The sequence below is a fragment of the Micropterus salmoides genome, unplaced genomic scaffold (genome assembly GCF_014851395.1).
Source record: "Micropterus salmoides isolate LMB-PRFRI ecotype aquatic unplaced genomic scaffold, ASM1485139v1 Ms_hic_scaffold_3, whole genome shotgun sequence".
In the NCBI taxonomy this organism is placed as follows: domain Eukaryota; kingdom Metazoa; phylum Chordata; class Actinopteri; order Centrarchiformes; family Centrarchidae; genus Micropterus; species Micropterus salmoides.
The window spans coordinates 37,798,409-37,822,227 of record NW_024042261.1 but is presented as its reverse complement, the minus strand read 5'-3'; the positions used below and the strand labels follow the sequence as shown (position 1 = coordinate 37,822,227).

The 23,819-nt window shown below is 47.1% G+C and overlaps 2 protein-coding genes across 3 annotated transcripts; both read left to right on the top strand.

Annotated features, from left to right (window-relative positions):
• The first annotated feature begins 2,359 nt into the window (after positions 1-2,359).
• On the top strand, positions 2,360-10,134 carry rnf168 (ring finger protein 168). 2 transcript variants are annotated; one of them, XM_038693443.1, is made up of 8 exons: positions 2,360-2,867; positions 4,500-4,697; positions 4,776-4,977; positions 6,921-6,991; positions 7,449-7,604; positions 7,728-7,819; positions 7,938-8,010; positions 8,871-10,134. In XM_038693443.1, the coding sequence occupies exons 2-8, from the start codon at positions 4,560-4,562 to the stop codon at positions 9,552-9,554; spliced, it is 1,416 nt and encodes a 471-aa protein (XP_038549371.1). In that variant the 5' UTR covers positions 2,360-2,867; positions 4,500-4,559; the 3' UTR covers positions 9,555-10,134. The 2 variants fall into 2 exon arrangements, with proteins under 2 accessions (XP_038549371.1, XP_038549370.1); XM_038693442.1 differs by having other exon boundaries at positions 2,361-2,882.
• A 1,648-nt stretch (positions 10,135-11,782) lies between these two features.
• On the top strand, positions 11,783-21,123 carry LOC119882225 (transmembrane 4 L6 family member 1-like). The gene is made up of 6 exons (XM_038692216.1): positions 11,783-14,600; positions 16,597-16,773; positions 17,343-17,411; positions 19,077-19,231; positions 19,326-19,518; positions 19,931-21,123. The coding sequence occupies exons 2-6, from the start codon at positions 16,597-16,599 to the stop codon at positions 19,949-19,951; spliced, it is 615 nt and encodes a 204-aa protein (XP_038548144.1). The 5' UTR covers positions 11,783-14,600; the 3' UTR covers positions 19,952-21,123.
• Positions 21,124-23,819: the final 2,696 nt, after the last annotated feature.

Below are 23,819 nucleotides of genomic sequence, written 5' to 3'. Positions count from 1 at the left end.
TTCCTGTTCCTGTGGATCACCCTCAGAAGGAACTGGTCTGATGAGGTCTGGACCAGCAGTCAGACTCAGTCCCCGTCTTACATTAAACTGTAAAAAAAACGGAAAACAGGTTATTTTCAGGTTCCTTATCCTATTTAGGAGTTGAACCAGAACAGGTTTATGTGATTAAATTGTTTGTCATCCTGCACATTGCTGCAGCTCCTCTTTTCAGCCTGTGTTGAAGGCTTCGTTTTAGCTCTGGAGTGATACATCTTGTCTCTAAATTATCTTTGTTGGGAGTTGCACATGCGCAGTTCCTAATTAAGGACTACTAGCCAATCAGAAGCAGAGCCGAGCAAGGGCGGGTCAGCGAGAAGCCGGTAAACCTGTTCGGTTCAGTCCATGTTGCCGAGCTGGTCGGCAACATGGACTGGAGCGAGAGTTTCAGAGCGGTGAGTTATTAATCTGTATCCATAAAGTTTTAACTGAGCTCTGTCTCTACATCACAGGAACAACTTTCTGTCCACTGACTGCCTGGAGGGTAGCTAGTGTTTGGAAGGGAGAGGAGAGCTGTGAGCTGCAGCTCGCTGTTTCTGAGGGCGTGTCGGAGTAGCCGCTTGGCGAGCGTTATTAAATTCAGAGCAGAGTTTTCTGTGGGAGATGGGAACTCCCTTTGGGCTTTTTCACTTTGCAAACCTGTTACATGCACAAAAAAGGTCTAAACTCAATAAAAGAGAGGGAGAAAAAAAGCCAAAAAGCAGAATTCTCAGATTGTTGCTGGATTCTTCCTCAGTGCAACAATCAGTACCCGGTCAGATCCTGCGGTCAGTGAAGATCACAACAGTAGTGCACGAACTCAGTCTGTCTCTCCCATCAGAGCCACATCAATGAGTCATCATCAACATTTAATCCGACAGACTCATTTTTGTGTCAGTAATATTTTACCGGTTGGATTTCTGGTCTTTGCTCAGCGAGCGTTTTGTCCCAGCTGTACGCAGGTTCAGTGATGGAAGCTTTACGGTAAGTACATTTACTACAGTAAGTACACTGTTCAGGTACTTATACTTTACTTGAGTATTTTCATTTGATGTTACTTCCTACTTTACTACATTTCCGCTGTTTCACTGAATCAGCTTTGACATCAACATGCTGCTCAGACATTACTCAGCACGCAGTAATGGTATATAATAATATACTAAGTAATAATAGTAACTAATGCAAAAGTTAAATAAGAAGTAGTAGATTTTAAATAGTGACTAAAACAGCTGCCATGTTCAGTTATTAAAGCAAGGATTATACTTCTTTTTCAGTCATCTTTATTGCAAAAATAGGACACAAATCACAGGTGACTATATAACTATATACAGACATATAATACGTAGACAGAATACAATAGTTTAGCCAGGGGAAGCTTATAGGTCATCACAAAGAGAGAGGACCATATGTTGACTGTTTTAACCGCCTTTTTGTTGCCAGAAATTCGATTAATATAAAGCACAACTTCATGGAGAAAATTTTTTATTTTTTTTGTTCTGAATTTACATTTATGAATGTGTAATTTTGCCAACAGAATTAATACATTTATAATGAAGTACATCTTATCTTTACTTTGACTTTTATAAAAGCAAAATATAACATTCTCCCACAAAAAGGCGAAGTCTTTAAAAATGTGGTCAATGATGAAACTGCTCAGGTTTTGCCAAAATGTTCTGGTGTGTGAGCAACAGTTTGTATTGGTCTGAAACAATTTCTTTCTGAAACAAAGCACGAATGTTCTATTTTTTTAAGTTGAGAAAAACAGATTTTTTTCCAACAGGTGATTGAGTCACATCGTGGAGGGAGACAGAAGCAGGTGGAGGTCTGCCAGTATTTATAAAAAGCATGATTGTGCCTGATGGACTGGCGTCAGATACAATTGCAAATTCTGTCTAGAAGAGAAAAGTCACCCGCCCACCAGCAGAATCTGATTCTGTACCCAACTCTTGTTTTTCTATGAAATATCTCTGTTGTTCCAAATTAGATGCCTCTCAATAGATAATGAGAGGTCATGCTGAAAGGACCTGCATGTGGAAAGTGGACAGTTTTACAGGGGGGTTTGTCCACATTGTAGTGACAGTTCAAAGTAAAGCCCAGACCTCCAGAGACTTTACAGAATAAAATTCCAAATCGAGACAGGGTTTTTGAGAAAATATCTTTGCTTAGAGTATTGAAGTCCAAAAAGTTGAGCCCAGCAGATTCATAATTATTCATAACGACACTTTATTTCATATAATGGGTACGATTGTGCTGTCGGGAGTAAAGAGAGCCGGGTCAGTAGCAGGGAAGTCTCTGCAGCCACAGAGTGTTTTAATGATGGATCTCAGTTTCTGCAGCAGGGTTTCACTTTGCGAGCGCGCGCAAAAAAGTCGTCATCACAGGGGGTGCGCGTGCCTCCCGTTTGTTACGACCGCGCGGACCTGTCCGATCTACTGCGCATGTGTGGACAGAGTCCGCCAGGCTGACAGAAGTAGTCCGGGTCCGCTCCACAGTACTGATACTCTCCGTGTGTACTTGTACTGCAGTATTTAAGGACCTGGTTTGGCGGCTCTCTCTGGACGGGAACTGAAGTTTACGACGTTTCTGGAAGGCTGTAAACACATTGTGCGCATGCGCTGAGTAGCAACAGTGGGTTCACGCGGGTACTCGGTCCAGGTCGGTCCAGGACTCCGGCGGACCCCGTCTGAGCTCCCGGTGTCGCAGGTTAACCGGAGCACGGAGCTGCTAACTGTTAGCCGCTAACTGTTAGCCGCCCTCAGCGCGAGCCCGCCGCGGTGTTAGCCGGGAAGCTAACTCAGCTTGTTGTGGTCGGGAAGCTAACGTTAGCATCAGCTGAAGTGTGACACGTCCAGGTGAGCGGCGCTCAGGTGAGTTTACAGTAGCTGCAGTGGTACTTGTAGTCCTGGTCCTCCGTCCTGTGTGTCCCTGTGAAGTTGCTGAGTCGGGAACCTGCCCGGGAAAAGTTAGCTAACGCTAGCTAAAGTTAGCCGTTAGCTGAAAGTGGACTCGGAACCAGGTGAGACTGTTGATCCGTCTCTCGTTCGCCTTGACAGTTTACAGCCTGTTGGACGGCAGGAATTTCAGGAGTAGGAGTTCGGATGAGGACACGGCGTCTGCCTCCAGAACCCGAACTGGGACCGGGTTCTACAGGAGAGGAGCTCAGTGCATCATGGGAAATCCCCCGGCAGTCTAGGTTTATAGCAGCATAACTAAGGGCTGGTTCAGGACTCACCTGAGCCAGCCCTAACTATAAGCTTTATCAAAGAGGAAAGTCTTAAATGTGGAGATGGTGTCTGCCTCCTGAACCCAAACTGGAACCTGGTTCCACAGGAGAGGATCTTGATAGCTGAACGCTCTGGCTCCTACTCTACTTTTGGAGACTCTAGGAACCACAGGTGCATTCCCAGAAGCCACCGGGCACGAAACGTGGTAACGTTTATCTCGGCCCACGCGGAGCCGTTAAATAAGATGTCAGCGTAGCCATCAGTATACATTATGATGTCATGATACTGTAACATTATAATAATGATGAAGCAGAGACCGTCTCCTTTTGTTTTTTATTTGTTTCAAAGTGACTTTAAGTTTCACAAACCAAAATGTTCTGTCCATCACAAGCCAGATGTTTCTTCATTTAGGCCAAAACTTTACAACATTACTGAGAATTTAACGATAGAATAGCGAACATTATCACCGTCGGTCAGCTACCCTTGGAACCTTGTTTTCCTCAACACTGCCAGCTAGCTAGCTAACTATTCTTGACAGCCCCTGAAGTATATAACTCCCACCCTAACCATCACGGGGGGGGGTTTCGACCCTACAGCTGCGCACGTTAGCAGACAGGCTGAACCTCCGGTAACGTTACTGCAGCTACAGAACACAGATACCCGTCTTGTGGAGCTCCTCGACTAATTTTTTTATATTCGCCATCAATTTTCATAAAACTGCCGATATTCAAAATCTACACAGTTGATTTCTCGCCTCAGAATTTGTCAGAAGTGGATTTAAAGTTCTGTTGTCGGCCTCTAAAGGAAAAAACGCTGTGCATCAGGGATCTCCGCTGCGCGAGACCAACCTCGCCACGTTTTGTGCGTGGTGGCTTGGCTCTGTCACGTCTGCAGCTGGAGCTGAGAGAGGAGAAATGTGATGTCTGGTCCTGGTTCCTGTAAGAACGCGTCCTGCAGCGTTCTGGATCAGCCTGATAGTAAAGAGCTGCAGTGATCCAGCCTAGAAGGAACAAATGGACGAGTTTTTCTGCATCATGTTCCTGATTTATTCCCTCAGTAAACACTTTCCTGATGAGTTTATGGTCTCAGTCGCTAGTTTCAAGTCTTCTTCAAAACAGCATGATGTTCATTTAGTAAATTATGGTCCCATTTAGAGGAACAGAGACCAGGAAGCAGGGGAGGCTTTAGGGCGGGGCTACAAGGTGATTGACTGGTTAATCCATCAGCATAGAGGACTGTGGTTTCTGGTTTCTCCTCCAGGCGGATCCACTTCAGTCCTCCCTGCAGACCTGTGAGGCACCACAGAAGAAGAAGGGGGAGATGGTGTCAGACGTGGAGCTGGAGGTGTCGGACGGAGGAGGGAGGAGAGTCCTGTCCCTGGACGACTGCCGCTGTCCCGTGTGTCTGGAGATCTTCATGGAGCCGGTGACGCTGCCCTGCACGCACACCTTCTGCAAGGTACAGACTCCGCCCACTCACGTGTCACGTGTGGTCACATCAGCTGATGAGCTGACCGCCAGCCGGTGTGTGTTTCAGGGCTGCTTCCTGGAGTCGGTGGATAAGGCCACGCTGTGCTGCCCGCTCTGCAGGAAGAGGGTCTCCACCTGGGCCCGACTCCACAGCAGGACCAACACGCTGGTGGACCAGCAGCTGTGGACGCAGATTCAGACCGCCTTCCCTCTGCAGTGTCAGCGCCGCCTCAGCGGGCAGGACGGCGTCAGCGAGGATGACGCTGGAGGTACGGACACACAATACTCCTCAGGGTCCAGCTGATCAGAACTGGTGTCACAGAGCTGGGTTTTAACTGGATCGGGTCGCTCTGGGTCCATGTGACCTCATCAGAACCAGGGCTGTGCGATATGACGAAATATATATCGTTTGACGGTAGCAAAACGTTTCACGTCATGCTCGTTTACTTTGTCGAGTTGCCAATCCAACGCTTTACCAGGGGACGAAGTTAGTTTTACGCTGGAGATATGGCAGACGTCTATCCAACGTGAAACTAACTTCACCGCGGCCTGCCGTGTTTCAGGGAAGAAATCTGCTTTCAGAACAAAGAAACCTCGAGGCCAGAAAGTTTACTGGGTCAGACTGAACAGGAGGACTCAGACCTGCAGCAGAGACCAGGAGCTCAGAGAGGGAAGTCTTTTGTCTGATCCAGCTGTGATGTGTGTGTCCGGTAACGTTTAATGACCACAGACCGGGTTCACTCTACGCCCCTAACCCTTCCTGATGTTAGCTGGAGCAGCAGGAGAGCTGAGAGGGTCTCAGTCTGAGCTGCTCTGGGACGTCTCGTCCTCTCACGTTAGCTTCACGTTAACTTTTCAGCAAGAAGCGACCGTTTGCTAACCTGCTACCTAGCCAACAGCGTAGTTCCTTCATGCTGCACACACATGTAATTGAGTCTATATTAAAATATGGTAACATATAACACAGTTATTTCTACACGTATTCACCCAAAACATTCCACAGGGCACTTTTCCTGCATCTGGCGTGAATGTAAACAGCAGCAACTGGATGATGATAAGACGGTTTCATCTTCAGAGAGAGTCCATCTTGACTAAAGCTTGATTTAGACGCCTGCGTTGGGTCTGCGTGCGGAGCTGCGCCGCAGGCTACGCACGTATGGATCACATTCTGACATGTCATACAGTCATATCGCTCGTTGTGGCGCTCAAATATATGGATCCAGCGTGTTACAGCAGCTTAAAGTACGGGGCGCTTCCTGTCTGCTTGGAGGCATTGCGAGGCTACCCAGGCAACCAATCATAGTTCTTATGGTCCGCGCCGCCCTGACGTGTAGTTACATTTTTGAGGAGGTGCACGTCAGGCGACGGCGTGGGCGACGGGGCTACACAGAAGCTACGCCGCCAATTTGTCACAGAAGAATAAATCGCACTTTAGTTTGAGCACTGAGCATCATCGAGTCCACCTCATCTCGCCGGAGTCCTGCGCTGACAGCTCGGAATACGGACCACCTGCCGAGTGGTTGATCCAGGATATTGATGGATCAGGTCTCTGTGACCATGTGGGCTCAACAGGCTCTGGTTTCTGTTGCTTGGTCGACATGAGTCCCATTTTGTCCAGACCGGCTCTTTTAGGAGCAGAATAAAGTCTGAGCTGGTCCAGCATGGCTCCTCTCCTGACTCTCTTTCCTCTGTGCGAGCACCCGCCGTGGCGCCCGCTCCGGTTGTTTGGTCCGGCTGGACCGTGGTCTGCTGCTCTTTAATCCAAAAACCCGTCTCCATCTTCCAGTGACTGTGTTTATGTCAGTGGTGACGCATGTTTCAGCAGTAAAGCTGGAAAGAACAGATAAAAAAACAAAAGTGTAGCGAAGTTTGAAGGAGCTGCCGGCTTTGCTTTCGTATTTGACTTGATCACATTAATGTTTAAGTTGAGATATAACCGAAATATTTTATTGCTGCTGTGTAAAGGGAATACTGCTGGGGAAAGCAGCTTATTGGTTTAAGGTGTTTACGAACCACATGTTACTGCACTTTGTGTTTGTATCAGTACATTTTAATTAAAAGTGGCAACACACTACTTTATAAGTCATTATTCAATTTAGCCCATAACTTTGCAATTTAAAAATTTTTAATTGTTGCCCAGCTGCATTAAAAACAAGTCAAGAACAGATTCCACTGAGTGTGTGTGTGTGTGTGTGTGTGTGTGTGTGCGCAGTCTCGGTGTGTTTTCCCAGGGTGAGTCGGCCCGGAGAGGTGAGGCAGGAATATGAGGACCAGCTCACTAAAGTAAGTTAAGACTCTGTGTGGTGATGATGTGTCTGTGTCTCTTTCAGCAGCTTGGATGATTTACGCTGCAGCTGCATGATGTTCCCTCTCTCCCGCTCACTTCCTGTCTCTCTCCATCACTTCCTGTGTTTCTGACCCCCCCCCCCTCCCTCGTAGGGTCACAGGTACTTTATTTAATCATTTCATTCTTCTTCATGCTCCACTTTAGTTTAGAGTTTACTCACTACCTCAATCTGCTGTTTCTCTTCACCTCCCTTTTCTCCACACACCTCTGCTGCGAACACACCTGATGTTGGCCCCGCCGCTTCCTCCAAGGTTCATACTGTCGCCAATAATAACAATGCCCCCCCCCCCCCCCCCCGAGTTTGGATTTGGAGAACCGTTGCATCCAGGCTCTTAAAGTCATCGACCGCTGGGATGGCGGCAGTTTGTGACGTGTGGTTGGTTGTTTTTACAGCTGTCGGAGGAGAAGCGAGCGCTGGACGAGGAGGAGAAGAGAGCCAGCGAGGAGTACATCCAGAGGCTGCTGGCCGAGGAGGAGCAGCTGCTGCAGGAGGAGAGGAGGAGGCGGGAGGAGGACGAGAGGCTGGCCAGACTGCTCAGCAGCCAGCTGGTACGGCACCTCACATGCTCTTTCCTGCAGCGCCCCCCATCAGGACCGGCTCTGCAGGCTTGATGGGTTTACATTTTACATTTTTAATGATATCTCACCTGTGCCTCCGTCTGTCTCCTGCAGAACTCTGCTGCCGTCTCTCAGGACAACCTGCGTCCTGCTGACGCCACTCCGGCCAAGAAGAAGAAGGAGGTCGCCGCCGGACAGATCGACAAGTAGGTCCATGTGACCGGTATGAGTAACTGGGTCATCAGTTAAAGTATTATGTTCAGCACAGAGCGTCAGATCAGATCAGAGTTCTGGATGAAGTGATGTGGTTTCTGTGTTTTTCAGGTTCTTGAGTCCTCGTCCCTCTAACACCAGCTCCTCAGACTGCAGCTCTGCGTCCAGGCTTAGGGCCAACAAGGTCAGTTCACTCTTTACTCAGCTGCTCCTCTTCCTCTGTTCCCTCCGGCCCCCAAACCACCGTCTGATCAATGATTCAGACAGAACCAGAACGTCTCCTCATAGTGCTGAAACAAACAGACCTTCACTAACCTGATGCTGAGCTTCAGCTAAACCAGGGCCGAGTTCAGCGCCAACCAAACGGAGCAAAACGTTTATAACAACAGAAACGGTGGTGCGCTGTACTCCTTGTTGTGAATGCAGGCATGCTGCACTTTACTGCCGTTTAATACCGCTGTGTTTACATACCTGTCGCTGCTGATTGGGTAAGACCTCTGACACGCCCACCAAACGGAGAAAACCTACTTCGAAGCCCTTTTTCACGTTGTGAAACGTTGCACATGTTCAATCAGAAAACATTTTAAGATTGAACTCGCCACAGGTCCAACTCAGTCAACCTCCAAAGGTTCTGAGGTCCAGTCAGCAGCAGATACTCCCCAGGCCCAACCCACCAACCCAGCCAATCAGAGAGACCCACACAGAGCGTCACTAGGTTAGCAGCTTAGCACCGACACAGCTGCTGGGTGGAGGAGGGGCGTAGCTGTCCCCCCCCTCTCTTCAGTCTTAATGCTAACTTTATGCTAAGCTAACTAGCTGCTGGGTGGAGGAGGGGCGTAGCTGTCCCCCCCCTCTTCATTCTTAATGCTAACTTTATGCTATGCTAAATAGCAGCTGGGTGGAGGAGGGGTGTAGCTGCCCCCCCCCCCTCTCTTCAGTCTTAATGCTAACTTTATGCTAAGCTAACTAGCTGCCGGGTGGAGGAGGGGCGTAGCTGTCTCCCTCTCTCTTCAGTCTTAATGCTTAATGAACTTTCTGTTTCAGGAGAACATCCTCGTCTCTCAGCTGCAGTCCGAGCGCCCCCTCCCTAAACTGGACTATTATGGCCCTCAGACGACCCGCGACATGTCAGAAGCTCCGCCCCTCTGTCCCACCTCCCCATCAGCCTCAGTGGAGGAGCAGCTCTACCCCGGGAGCCTCAGGAGCCACCTGATCGGAGACGGGGGACCCTCATCGTCCAAGAGGAAGAACTTGGAGCAAGAGACAGCGGAAGTGGAGGAGGAGACGGGGACGAAACGAGTCTGTTGCTCTCTGCCCCTCCCCTCCTCCTCCTCCTCTCTGGAGGGTGGGGGTTCGACCCTGCAGGGGACCTTGGAGTGGGAGGCGGAGCTGTTGAGCAGACGGCAGCAGGAGGACGAGGACCGGCGGCTGGCTTTGCTCCTGCAGAAGGAGCTGGACCAGGAGGTGAAGCAGAGAGCCACCGACAGACGCAAAGGGTCCTCTGATGCTTACCTGCTCCGCCAGACCCGCAGCGGGGAGGTGGAGGCCAGCAGCTCCCACACTCCCAGCAGACCCTCCAGGAAGACTACAAAGACCTCCTCCTCAGCTGTAAAGACTACAAAGACCTCCTCCTCAGCTGTAAAGACTACAAAGACCTCCTCCTCAGCTGTAAAGACTACAAAGACCAGCAGCAAACAGACCACCCTGACGGAGATGTTCCGCAGCTGAGCTCTCTGTGTCCGCAGACTAACAGTGAAACCAGAAAGTGCCCACAGAGTTCACGTTCTTCACTACATGTGGACACGTGATTATCGTGCGACTTCGTACTGACTCGTTACACCTCATCATCTGTTGGACCCGGGTCATGGGATGTTTCAGGTCAGTCCTCAGTGGACACAGTCTCAGGTGATCAGGTCACATCCCTCCTCCTGGTCCAGACGTCCTGAGGGCCTCAGCAGCGGCTCTGTGGTGGTCCCCTACCTGTGGCCCCGCAGTGAGTGAATCTCTGAGCGGCTTGTTTTTAAGTTTGACGCTGAAACGAGTTCACGTATTTTAGTTTTTCAGTTTCACCTTCTGTAAATTAGTTTTTCAGTTTCAGTGGTTCCACAAGACCTCGGTGGAACCACGGCCACTGGTCCTCATGGAAACAGACCAGAACAAAGGGTCTGGGGGGAGGGGGGTCTGACCTGTAGACCTGAAATGTCCCTAACAGGCCACCTTACAGAGAATAAAGCCTCTGATTCATCAGGACAGACTCTATTTCTTTACCTTCAGAGTTTCTACCAAATAAAAACTGATCTGAAAACAGCTTCATTCGTTTGGTCCTTTATCATCTTATCACCAGGTCACATGACCTCGCAGGAGAAAGGCGGCGGCAGGTTTCTAAGGAGCCTCGACACGTTCTGAGGTGTCCACCCGTGACTCTGCACCTGAACACACGGCCCGCATGTTTCAGAAATTAGAGGTCGCGAGAGTCGGATCACTTTTCTGCCGCGACACCAGCGGAGGTTTTCACACCTACAGCTCACGTTTGGCCATCAGGTCGGTGAAAATCAGCCTACCTGGAGCAGTGGGCGCAGCTGGGCTCACCTGTGGCGGGAAAATGGGCGATTTCTCACGGCGAGGACTGAATTCAGACCAGGTCTGAGGCGAGCCCGTGCTTATCTGTGTTTAGAAACCAGATCCAGACCCTGGGCTGTCAGATCATTAAAAATGTTAGCAGGCGGTGAATGTTTTCAGAGTTCCCGTGCTGGAAGACAGAGGATGGACGTGTTTAAATAAAAAAGCTTGTGTGGCGGCAGAAAAGTGGTCTGATGACTCGTCACCTGTGAAACTCATGTCTCCGTTCCCACAGGAAGGGAAGTGCTGGATCTCTGAAATTATAATTATTTACTGTTTACTCCTTACAAAGTAATAATACTTATTACTGGGTTTTAATAGTAACCAGTTACTGTATTACTTTCACCACCTCAGCTCAGCGCCGCTCTCTCCCAGCATGCATCTGTAGCTCTTGTTGTTGTTGGTGGCTGAGATGTTTCTCAAAGTCCCGAGACACAGTGATGGTGATACTTCCAGCTGAGGACAGAACGCCTCTCTGTCCCTCCTCCTCCCTTCTGCTGCAGCTGTTTAGCTAATTTTCCACACCTCTAATCAGGTCCGGCTTCTGGACTGAACTGAACCTGCTCATTCACGTCAAGGACAACAACACAAGTTCAGGTAACGCAGCGTTACTGTGATTAGTAACTGTAATATTACTGTTAGGGAATAGTAATCCTTGCAGTACTAGTTACTGGGGAGAGTAGTAATACTGCAGTATCACGGACTCACTGACTACTTTCAGTTTGATGACCAAGCGAAGGTATAATTAAAGAACGAAGAGCGGTCTGGTCCCCATGATCCGGTCCCCCTGGTCGGGTCCCCATGGTCCAATCCCCACAGTCTGGTCTTCAAGGGTCCCCAGGGTGTGGTCCCCACGGTCCGGTCCTCGTGTTCGGGTCCCCATGGTCCGGTCCCCCTGGTCTGGTCTCCGTGGTCCGGTATCCACGGTCCGGTCCCCACGGTCTGGTCCCCACGGTCTGGTCCCCACGGTCCGGTCCCCACGGTCTGGTCCTCATGGTCTGGTCCCCACGGTCCGGTATCCACGGTCTGGTCCCCATGGTCCGGTCACCATGGTCCGGTATCCATGGTCGGGTTCCTCCGTCCTGGATTTTCTGTTGAAATCTCTTCACTCCCTTTCAGACCCTCCCTGTTAGCTGAGATCCTCATCCACGGTATCCACGGTTTGGTCCCCCGGTCCACGGTCCGGTCCCCATGGTCCGGTCCCCATGGTCCGGTCCCCGCGGTCCGGTCCCCATGGTCCGGTCCCCGCGGTCCGGTCCTCATGGTCTGGTCCCCGCGGTCCGGTCCTCATGGTCTGGTCCCCGCGGTCCGGTCCTCATGGTCTGGTCCCCACGGTCCGGTCCCCACGGTCCGGTCCCCACGGTCCGGTCCCCACGGTCTGGTCCCCACGGTCCGGTATCCACGGTCCGGTCACCATGGTCCGGTATCCATGGTCGGGTTCCTCCGTCCTGGATTTTCTGTTGAAATCTCTTCACTCCCTTTCAGACCCTCCCTGTTAGCTGAGATCCCAGCTAGCCTACTAGCTTAGCTTATTCACCCACAGCTAATGCATTCTGGCTGACTGTGACATAATGGTCTGTGTCTCCACCCCCCCCCTCGGAGGATGAGGCAGGGCGGGTCCTGGGCCTCCATATGTGTATTTCCTCAGTCTGAGGAATGTGTCGTGGGAACGGGTCTGTCTCAGGAAGTTAAATCAGTTTCTGTGGCGTCTAAAACTCTGCTCATCAAACCGCTGACCTCGTGGATCCGATGGTTCACGGTCCTCGCTGTGCTGTGGGTGTGACTATGTCCCCACGGTCCGGTCCCCACGGTCCGGTCCCCACGGTCCGGTCCCCACGGTCCGGTCCCCACGGTCCGGTCCTCATGGTCCGGTCCCCACGGTCTGGTCCCCACGGTCCGGTCCCCACGGTCCGGTCCCCACGGTCTGGTCCCCACGGTCCGGTATCCACGGTCCGGTCACCATGGTCCGGTATCCATGGTCGGGTTCCTCCGTCCTGGATTTTCTGTTGAAATCTCTTCACTCCCTTTCAGACCCTCCCTGTTAGCTGAGATCCCAGCTAGCCTACTAGCTTAGCTTATTCACCCACAGCTAATGCATTCTGGCTGACTGTGACATAATGGTCTGTGTCTCCACCCCCCCCCTCGGAGGATGAGGCAGGGCGGGTCCTGGGCCTCCATATGTGTATTTCCTCAGTCTGAGGAATGTGTCGTGGGAACGGGTCTGTCTCAGGAAGTTAAATCAGTTTCTGTGGCGTCTAAAACTCTGCTCATCAAACCGCTGACCTCGTGGATCCGATGGTTCACGGTCCTCGCTGTGCTGTGGGTGTGACTATGTCCCCACGGTCCGGTCCCCACGGTCCGGTCCCCACGGTCTGGTCCTCATGGTCCGGTCGCCATGGTCTGGTCCCCGCGGTCCGGTCCTCATGGTCTGGTCCTCATGGTCTGGTCCCCGCGGTCCGGTCCTCATGGTCCGGTCCTCATGGTCTGGTCCCCACGGTCCGGTATCCATGGTCTGGATTTTCTGTTGAAATCTCTTCACTCCCTTTCAGACCCTCCCTGTTAGCTGAGATCCCAGCTAGCCTACTAGCTTAGCTTATTCACCCACAGCTAATGCATTCTGGCTGTGACATAATGGTCTGTGTCTCCACCCCCCCCTCGGAGGAGGAGGCAGGGCGGGTCCTGGGCCTCCATATGTGTATTTCCTCAGTCTGAGTAATGTGTCGTGGGAACGGGTCTGTCTCAGGAAGTTAAATCGGTTTCTGTGGCGTCTGAAGCTCTGCTCATCAAACCGCTGACCTTGTGGATCCGATGGTTCACGGTCCTCGCTGTGCTGTGGGTGTGACTATGGTTGGTCAGATGGTCCCGTGTGTCCACGTCTAAACCTGGTCTCACACCATGATGTGTTTTTGAGTTCTTCAGTCAGTTTCATCTTCAGCGGGAAGCGCGAGTCCTTTAAAAGTGATCTGACTCTGATTCACTTCAGTGTGGACTGTGTCCTGCACCGCGCACCCCTCTGGACTTTATCCACATCCTGAAGGTCTCGGTCCAAACAGCTGGACCCAGACCAGTTTAAAGTGTGTGTGTCAGCCCTGGATGACAGGTCAAACGTGATCAGGTTTCCCATGAGTCTTTGCTGTCCTCATAGTGACTAACTGTCCGCAGATGTGCTAAAATAAGACCTTTTTTAGAGGAAGTGGAAAAAGATAGAAAGACGAAGTCCAGAGAAAAACTTATATTTTTATGTCTTTCACTTCTCCATCCTGCATCATACTGTATTTCCTCTGTGACCTCTGACCTCTGTCACACTGTTGCCGGTTTGAAGGTCCTTCTCAGTCTGTGTTCTGGCGCTGAAGAGTCCATGTAGGTTGAGGTCTGGGTTTATGATGGGTCACACACCGGTGGCGTATGAACCGATGATGCAGCCGACGCGTTGCCCAGCTGATCAGAGGGGCCCCCCGAGGGACGGCGACAAATGCTGCGTGGATCGTGGTCGGGTGCCATCATTCATTCGGTGGCGCTGTGGCGGCTGAAGCTGCTATTGGTCTGTTGTTATTGACAGACTGTGTGTTGGCGTGTTTCTGGAGGCTGAAGCTGCTGCGCTGGTTTAGTTGACACCTGAGGTCGAGTCTGAACGCTGGAACGTTGGTGTTGCACCATGAGGCCAAAGGTGGGCGTTTGTTCCGTCTCCTGGGAAGAGATGAAAGCACTGCAGGCGAGTGGAGTCTCAGGCCTCCTCCCTGCTGAGAGGTGGTTTGGCACTTTGACTGCTGTCCGCTGTTCTGACCAATGAAAAGATGAAGGTCACTTATCCAGAACTCGTGAAACCTTTGTTGGCCTTGAATGACAGCGAGAAGGTTAAAATGTGTAGACGTGACACGCAAATGGATGGATTCAGGTTTGGGTCTGAAACTGGATTGAGAAAGTGGATTGAGAGCAGATGGATGTCTTCACAGGCTCTGTATCTGTTAACAGATACGTTCATGAAGCAGCTCTGTCCTCGCTCCTTTAGCTCCTGTTCACATGGGATGTTTATTCCCACAGAGGCTCAGGATGCTTCCTGTTTCCATATATGGCAGTGAGTGTGAGCTTTATAAAAGTCCCTGTTTGTTCCTCAGACTCTGATCTGGATCGTCCGTCTGACAGCAGCTCTTCAGGGTGAGTTACTCTCAGCAGCAGCTGCTGCAGGAACAAATGTATGAGATTTTCATCATGTCACTTTGAATCTCGTTTCAGCAGCTTCATTACGACTCCAATGACTTTTTAAGAGTAGCAGTGAAATCATGTGTCAGGTTTTCAGTGAATGTTTCCTTCCAGATCAGGTTGTTTTCTGTGTTGTTTGGACTGCACACTTCAAGCTGTTTAGATGTTTGTGTGTTATACAACAAATCAGTTGATCGTGATAATAATAGTTGTTTGCCGCCTTTTTACCCTGGAGCTTTTATCTTGTATGTAAAAGAAAAGGAAACAGAAGCTGATCACTCTTTCAGGATTTTCAGTGGGAAAACTTAAAGATTTCAAGCATTTCTGTTTACCTTTAGTGTCACTGAATGTTCCAATGAAAGCTCATTTTAACACAGAGACAGAGAGATATCTTTAAACATCGCCACTGAGAATAGAGAGAATGTCCACAGGAGGAAACCTGGCAGTCAGGTGACGTGGACGCAGCCAATGGGAAAGAGGAGGCCAAAGAAACGCTGGCGTCTCACTCTTTCAGAGCTGTTACTGTGGAACAAGGATGTTGGTGTTGAGCTGTGGACGACGCTCTTCTTCTTCTTCTTCTTCACTGTCTCTGTTGGCGTGTTGCAGCATCTCTGTGCAGCGTTTCTGACGCCTGTGGATCAACGGGAAAATGTCAAACCATCAGCAGCAATTTGCGTCTTCGTGCACGAGACGTGGTTATGCGTTCACACAGATCTAATGTCGGCCTTCAGTTTACAGTCGGCCTGTTCGTAACATTTCACCAGCTTAGTGAGATTCAACTGATTCAGAAACTGTTTTCTGCTTCGTTGAGGTTTGATGAGGGCTAATGTTACTGCATTCATTATTATTCCAGATAGTAGTGTCACATAGAGCTCGTCACTAGTTCCAGTTCATTCGTTTCATTACAAGAATGATTTTAAATTCTATTGCAAAGAAGCTAAAACAGGAGAAATGTGATCTCTTTTCCTGGTTCCTGTGACAAATGCATGGACTAGTTTTTCTGCATCATTTTTAGACAGGATGTTCCTGATTTTCGCAATATTACGTAGGTGAAAAAAGGCGGTCGTTGAAATTTGCTTAATGTGAGACTTAAACGACATGTCCTGATCAAAGATAACTCCAAGATTCCTCACAGTGGTGCTGGAGGCCAGGGCGATGCCATCCAGGGAAACTATATCTTTAGATAATGCGTCACGGAGGTGCTTAGGCCCCAGAGCAATAACTTCAGTTTTATCTGAGTTTAACATTAGAATATTACAGGTCATCCAGGTTTTAACATCCTGAAGGCACATTTGAAGTTTAGCTAACTGATTAGTTTCATCTGGCTTGATCGATAGATATAACTGAGTATCATCTGCATAACAATGAAAGTTTATGGAATGTTTCCTGATAATATTGCCTAAGGGAAGCATATATAAAGTGAAGAGGATTGGTCCGAGGACAGATCCTTGAGGAACTCCATGACTAACTTTGGCATGCATGGAGGACTCATCGTTAACATGTACAAACTGAAATCGATCTCATAAATAGGACTTAAACCAGCTTAGAGTGGTTCCTTTAATGCCAATGAAATATTCCAGTCTCTGCAATAGGACCAGATGGTCAATGGTATCAAATGCAGCACCAAGATCTAATAACACCAGTACAGAGACAAGTCCTTTGTCTGATGCAATAAGGAGGTCGTTAGTAATTTTCACCATTGCTGTCTCTGTGCTATGATGAGCTCTAAATCCTGACTGAAAATCCTCAAATAAACTATTGCTCTGTAGAAAGTCACACAGCCATCTGACAGCCCAGTTAGTCCTGCATTCTGTTATTGTGTTGCTTATGGATGGAATTATTACAAAATGCTTTGCTGGGACGCCTTGAACCCTCTTAAGGACCCTTGGGGGGGCCTGGACCCTGCTTTAAGAACCACTGCTGTAAAGGCTGATTGAGTTTGCCATTACAGATGTGCGTGTCGAGGTGTCTGCGATGTGTCGGTGTCTCTCTGGTTCCCATGGCGATCGTATGTATGCTGTCCAACATCCTGCTGCTGCTTCCTGAACTGAAGATCCGCTTCCTGTTGGAGGGTCATGTGACCAGAGAGGCCACCTGGGCCACGGGGCTGTGGGGGTCTGGCTTCCTGGTACGTGTGTCTCTAAATGTATAGTCTGTGTCATGTCCAGTGTTGGGCTTGTTACTCTGTAAAAAAGTTACTTTTTGCTTATTACTCCTTTTAAAAAGTACTAATATTACTTTACTTAGTACTGAGTATTCAAAGTAACTAGTTTCGTTACTATATTACTCTCATCCCCAAGTGACGGCTGCCTGTTCAGCATCTCATTTTAGAAATTAATCAATAATGAACCTGAGGTGTCAACAAGCTGAAAACAGGTGATGCTGCCCACCACTGGTCATGTGTCCTGTGTGTGTGTGTGTGTGTGTCTACACGTATGTAGTGTGTGTCATGTGCTGTGTGTGTGTTTGACTCGTGTGTATTTTGGTGTTCGTCACATGCTGGTTTATTTGCGTCTCTGAGGCTGAATCAGATTCAGTGTGTGAAGTACTTTTCTTGTCATTTGTACAGCAGTGACAGTGAAGCACTTCTCCAACAATGCTCAAATTACAGAATAATAATATTCATATATAATATTCATATATATCAGTATGAATATTCATGCAATCACTGATGTTTGTCTTCATGTCTGATTTCAGGTTCTGCTTGGAGCCCGAGCGTTTGTGCAGAGCAGCAAAACTAGAGGCTGCTGTGCTTTCAGAAGTGAGGTGAGCTGACGGAGTGTTTTGTGATTATTGTTGCCCAGAAAACTTTAATTTGTGACTTTCAGGTTACAAATTTGTTGCAGTTTCTCTCTGTATCCAGGTGTTACAGGTTTTGTGTCAGGTGTTTCTCTCTTTATCCAGATGTTGTGTCAGGTGTTACAGGTGTTTCTCTCTGTATCCAGATGTTGTGTCAGGTGTTTCTCTCTTTATCCAGATGTTGTGTCAGGTGTTTCAGGTGTTGTGTCAGGTGTTACAGGTGTTTCTCTCTGTATCCAGATGTAGTGTCAGCTGTTGCAGGTGTTACAGGTGTTTCTCTCTGTATCCAGATGTTGTGTCAGGTGTTGTGTTGCAGGTGTAACAGGTGTTTCTCTCTGTATCCAGATGTAGTGTCAGGTGTTGCAGGTGTTACAGGTGTTTCTCTCTGTATCCAGATGTTGTGTCAGGTGTTGTGTTGCAGGTGTTACAGGTGTTTGTCTCTGTATCCAGATGTTGTGTTGCAGGTGTTGTCAGGTGTTGTGTCAGGTGTTGTGTTGCAGGTGTTACAGGTGTTTGTCTCTGTATCCAGATGTTGTGTTGTGTCAGGTGTTGTCTTGCAGGTGTTACAGGTGTTTGTCTCTGTATCCAGATGTTGTGTCAGGTGTTGTGTCAGGTGTTGTGTCAGGTGTAACAGGTGTTTGTCTCTGTATCCAGATGTTGTGTCAGGTGTTACAGGTGTTTGTCTCTGTATCCAGATGTTGTGTTGTGTCAGGTGTTGTGTCAGGTGTAACAGGTGTTTTTCTGTATCCAGATGTTGTGTCAGGTGTAACAGGTGTTTGTTTCTGTATCCAGATGTTGTGTCAGGTGTAACAGGTGTTTGTCTCTGTATCCAGGTGTTGTGTTGCAGGTGTTGTCAGGTGTTGTGTTGCAGGTGTTACAGGTGTTTGTCTCTGTATCCAGATGTTGTGTTGCAGGTGTAACAGGTGTTTGTTTCTGTATCCAGATGTTGTGTCAGGTGTAACAGGTGTTTGTCTCTGTATCCAGGTGTTGTGTCAGGTGTTGTGTCAGGTGTAACAGGTGTTTCTCTCTGTATCCAGATGTTGTCAGGTGTAACAGGTGTTTCTCTCTGTATCCAGATGTTGTCAGGTGTAACAGGTGTTTGTTTCTGTATCCAGATGTTGTGTCAGGTGTAACAGGTGTTTGTCTCTGTATCCAGATGTTGTGTTGTGTCAGGTGTTGTGTCAGGTGTTGTGTCAGGTGTAACAGGTGTTTCTCTCTGTATCCAGATGTTGTCAGGTGTAACAGGTGTTTGTCTCTGTATCCAGATGTTGTGTTGCAGGTGTTGTCAGGTGTTGTGTTGCAGGTGTTACAGGTGTTTGTCTCTGTATCCAGATGTTGTGTTGCAGGTGTAACAGGAGTTTGTCTCTGTATCCAGATGTTGTGTCAGGTGTTGCAGGTGTAACAGGTGTTTGTCTCTGTATCCAGATGTTGTGTCAGGTGTTGCAGGTGTTTGTCTCTGTATCCAGATGTTGTGTCAGGTGTAACAGGTGTTTGTCTCTGTATCCAGATGTTGTGTTGCAGGTGTAACAGGTGTTTGTTTCTGTATCCAGATGTTGTGTCAGGTGTAACAGGTGTTTGTTTCTGTATCCAGATGTTGTGTCAGGTGTAACAGGTGTTTGTCTCTGTATCCAGATGTTGTGTCAGGTGGCGTACTCCTGTATGTGTCTGCTGGCTGCTGGGATCTGCTGTCTGGTCAGTGCCACCGGTCTCTCCCAGGGTCCTCTCTGTCTGTACAACGCCACCTCCGGTTCCACCTGGGGGGTCCCACTACAACCTGATCCAAACCGGTGAGAACCCCAGAAACAGACTCAGATTAATGTGGACGTCTTGATGTGAGGCCTGAACCTGACCCTGCAGACTCGTCTCTCTCTCTCCTTTCAGTCACGCAGGCTATCTCTACAACAGGACTCTGTGGTCTGGAGTGTGTCTGGAGCCCAGAGGGGTGGTTCAGTGGAACGTGGCTCTGTTCAGTGTGATGGGGGGCTCCAGCGGGCTGCAGACTCTCCTCTGTGCTGCCAACATCCTCAACTCACTGTTGGGGCTGATCCTGGGACAGGGCTTCTGCCACAACAAGGTCTGTACATGGTCTTGTACTGCTATCTTTGTAACACCTATAAGTTCCAGGCCTGGAAAGTCAGGATGTTTTTAAATGAGGGCACTGATGCCTGAAGGATTTTGGAAAGCAGGACAGGTTTTAGAAAGTGAGGGCATTTTGTCCTCAGTTCTTTGACCTGTTGTGTTTGACGGGTAACATGGTTTCAGGGTTTGATTAGCGTTAAAGGCTCGGTGAGACTGCTTAAGGTGTGTGTTCTTGTTTTCATTGTTTTGTTGGACAAAAATCTGTCCAGATGCTGTCGGCCGTTACAGATGTTACAGCCTCATGACCAGTTCAGAGTCCAGAACTCTTCAAAGCTTTTGAATGCAGCTTTATTGGCAACAACCATTTCATTGTGATTGATTAATTTCTGTGTCTGTATGTTTTACAGGTCAGTCCAGTTTCCGTTTGACAGGCCATCCTGGATCCTGAATGAGGACATCAGCTCTGACAAACCCTTCACAGTGTAAAGTTATGAAGCTATTATTTTCAGGTAACAAAGCACTGATGCACTTTAGATAAAAGAACATAGAGGTAAATCATTTTCACATCTGCACGATGAACCATGTTCAGATATGAATTCTTGTTATATTTTTAACTACTGTTAAAGTTCTTCATAATCAACATTAAAACAAAACAATGCCACATCTTAAAGGACGAGGCCCCATTACTATCGGCCAATCAATCAATGAATGAATCAATAATAACTTGACATTTGATCAATATATTTGATAAACTATATACAAGTGAACAATAGTCTAAAACTTTACAAAGAATAAATGTTAAATGAGTGAAAATAAATGGACAATACATCATTTAAAGTAGATTTATTAACATTTAATGTTTTGTTATTTTACCATAAATTATTATTAGCTTATTTTGTTTAGTTTTTATGGAGTCATTAGTTTTTAAGCTAACAGCTGATTTATTGTATTTAGTAATGTAAATGTTTTTATTGTAGAACACTAGAGACATGATTTATATTGTATTTGATCAATAAGTTGTGACTCGGGGTGTGCAGGTTATATCATCACGATATGTGGGTATAATTAGATAATGCTAGTAGTGGAGTGGAGGAGTGAAAAAGGGGAATAACTTTATGAGTGTTGAAGTGGTTCAGTCCCAAATGATCAGCTGTACAACAACCCACGATAACTTAATAATAATCCGTTTTATTTATAGAGAGCTTTTCATGCTACTCAAAGACACTTCACATGGTTAAATAAGGTCATTAAACCACATTAAAAATATGTCCATACGGGAGTCCCGCACAGTACTGACTGAAGTAAACTTGCACACAATTACATTACATACATACAAGATTTGAAATAATTTGACATTTTTCTGGCCCGCCATGTAACGGCCTGAAAAGAGTTTTGGCTCGATGCCTAACTTATTTGCCAAATGCTGTTCTAAACCATCGTCAGTAATATAATTTTTGCAGCAATATCGTGATGATATCGGCCAGCCCTAGTTCTGACCAACAGAAAGCCTCACATCTCATTCAGCTGTTTCTTTGTGCATTTTATTTATTCATGTATTTGTACGTTATTCTTCTAAATTAAAAGACAACTTGTAAATTTACTGTGTTTGTGTCTGCGTGCTGAGATTAAAGATGCTTCCACTCAGTTCTTTGTGAGACATTGTAGTTATCATGAGATACCATGAGAAATCGTGAGAAATCGTGAGAAATCGTGAGATATAGATATAATGAGATATTGTAGATATGGTGAGATATGAGATATGGTGAGAAATCGTAGATAGGGTGAGATATCGGAGATATGATGAGATATCGGACATATGGTGAGATATAGATATGAGATATCGTAGATATAATGAGATATGGTGAGATATGATATATGAGATATGGTGAGATATAGATATGAGATATCGTAGATATAATGAGATATGATGAGATGATATATGAGATATGGTGAGATATAGATATAATGAGATATCGTAGATATAATGAGATATGGTGAGATATGATATATGAGATATGGTGAGATATAGATATGAGATATCGTAGATATGAGATATGATGCGATATGATATATGAGATATGGTGAGATATAGATATAATGAGATATCGTAGATATAATGAGATATGGTGAGATATAGATATAATGAGATATCGTAGATATGAGATATGATGCGATATGATATATGAGATATGGTGAGATATAGATATAATGAGATATCGTAGATATGATGAGATATGATATATGAGATATGGTGAGATATAGATATAATGAGATATCGTAGATATAATGAGATATGATGAGATATAGATATGAGATATGATGAGATGATATATGAGATATGGTGAGATATAGATATAATGAGATATCGTAGATATAATGAGATATGATGAGATATGATATATGAGATATGGTGAGATATAGATATAATGAGATATCGTAGATATAATGAGATATGGTGAGATATGATATATGACATATGGTGAGATATCATGAGATATCGTAGATATGATGATGAGATATCTTGGGTATCGTGTAACCAGTTCCAGGTGAGTTGGTTAAAACGGCCGCACAAGCTGAAGGGCCTGCTACCAGAAACTGAACCAGGTCTCTGCGGTCCAGGACCACATGGACAACGACACTGTTAAACTGTACAAACCAGAAATGACGGCAGGTTATTGTACATAAATTATTATTAAAACAAGAAAATATGCACAGGTGTTAAATTATGTGCTGTTTTTATTACAATACTTGCAGTTATTATGTAATATTTTTATTAAAATAATTTTATTATTTGTTAATTGTTATTACATTACATTATGTAACGTTATCTGTATTATTAAATGTATATTACATCCTCAGTTATTAGGTTATTATCCTTTTTTACTACATATTGTAGTTACATTATTCAGACTTGTTATTACACACAAAATGAACCTGATGACTTCTGATTCTGACTTCTGATGGAGTTTAATTTTAGTTTGGCGCTTATTTGATAGCATGACAGCATCAACACGTCCTCATACCTTCAGTGTCCCAAAACAATGACCGTTGGAAAGTACCAGTCCAGCGATAGGCACACCTTAAACACGTGTGGTCAGTCACCTGACGTGAAACGTGGTTAACATTGTGAGTCGGACGCAGCAGTGTCCCCCTAGGACCACTGGTCTTCTCCGGCTCCTCTTAGGACCGACCGGCCGGGCTCCTACAGTGTGACGGGTAAATGCTGTTTACTCAGGTTGTGTCAGGTGTAGAGGCTGGAAGTGAGCATGTGCATGTGGTTATATCACATGTAGTTGCAGTACAAATGAAAATGATTTGATGTAAATGACAGGAGAGCTTCAAAGTACTTAAGTATTTAAAAAACTTATTTTTAAGCCGGACATGTCAGTTTTCTCAGCTCTGTAGTTGTGCGGTGTTTGGTTATTTTGGCTAGTCATGTGTGATAGTGTGAGGTTAGTTGATGTTGCTGGCACGAAGCCGCCCTGCACTGCTTCCTGTTTCTGTGTTTGCATGGAGCTAAACACCATCCTCGGGTTCATCCACGTGTTCCTGCGTGAATCCGGCTACCTCTGCTGTTCCAGCGATCTGACCTGACCTTACCTTACCTGACCTTACCTTACGGGAGGCATTGTAGGAGATGAGGATTGTAACCTGTCAGCAGGATGCTGGCGGATATATCGAGGTGATGCCATCCATGCCATCATATGCAGCCGACAGAGCTTGTAGAAGCAGCAGCTCCTTCAGACTTCACTTTTTGTTTTTCATCATTTTTTTCCGGCTTTGTTGCTTAAACACGCGTTTCCAATGACAGTAATACAGTCACTGGAAAAGAGCAGCGGACCACGATCCACCAGCCAGATCAACCGGACCAGGTACAATGGCCGGTGTTGTGTTAGCTCAGAGGAAAGAGAGCCGGCGTCAGCTCAGGAAGCTCAGCCTGCCGAAGGACCTTCTGATCAAGTTCTACACAGCCATCAGCCAGTCTGTCCTCTGCACCTCCATCACTGTCTGGTTTGGATCTGCCACCAAAAAGGACAGGAGCAGACTACAACGGACAGTCAGGACTGCAGAAAAAATCATGGGTGCCAACCTGCCCTCCACTCAGGACTTATACATTTCCAGAGTCAGGAAACGGGCAGGAAACATCACTGCAGATCCATCTCACCCCGAACACAACCTGTTCCAGCTCCTCCCCTCTGGTAGGCTCTACAGAGCACTATACGCCAAAACCAACAGACTCAGAAGCAGTTTCTTCCCACAAGCCATCACTCTGATGAACAGCTGACTCTGACTCAC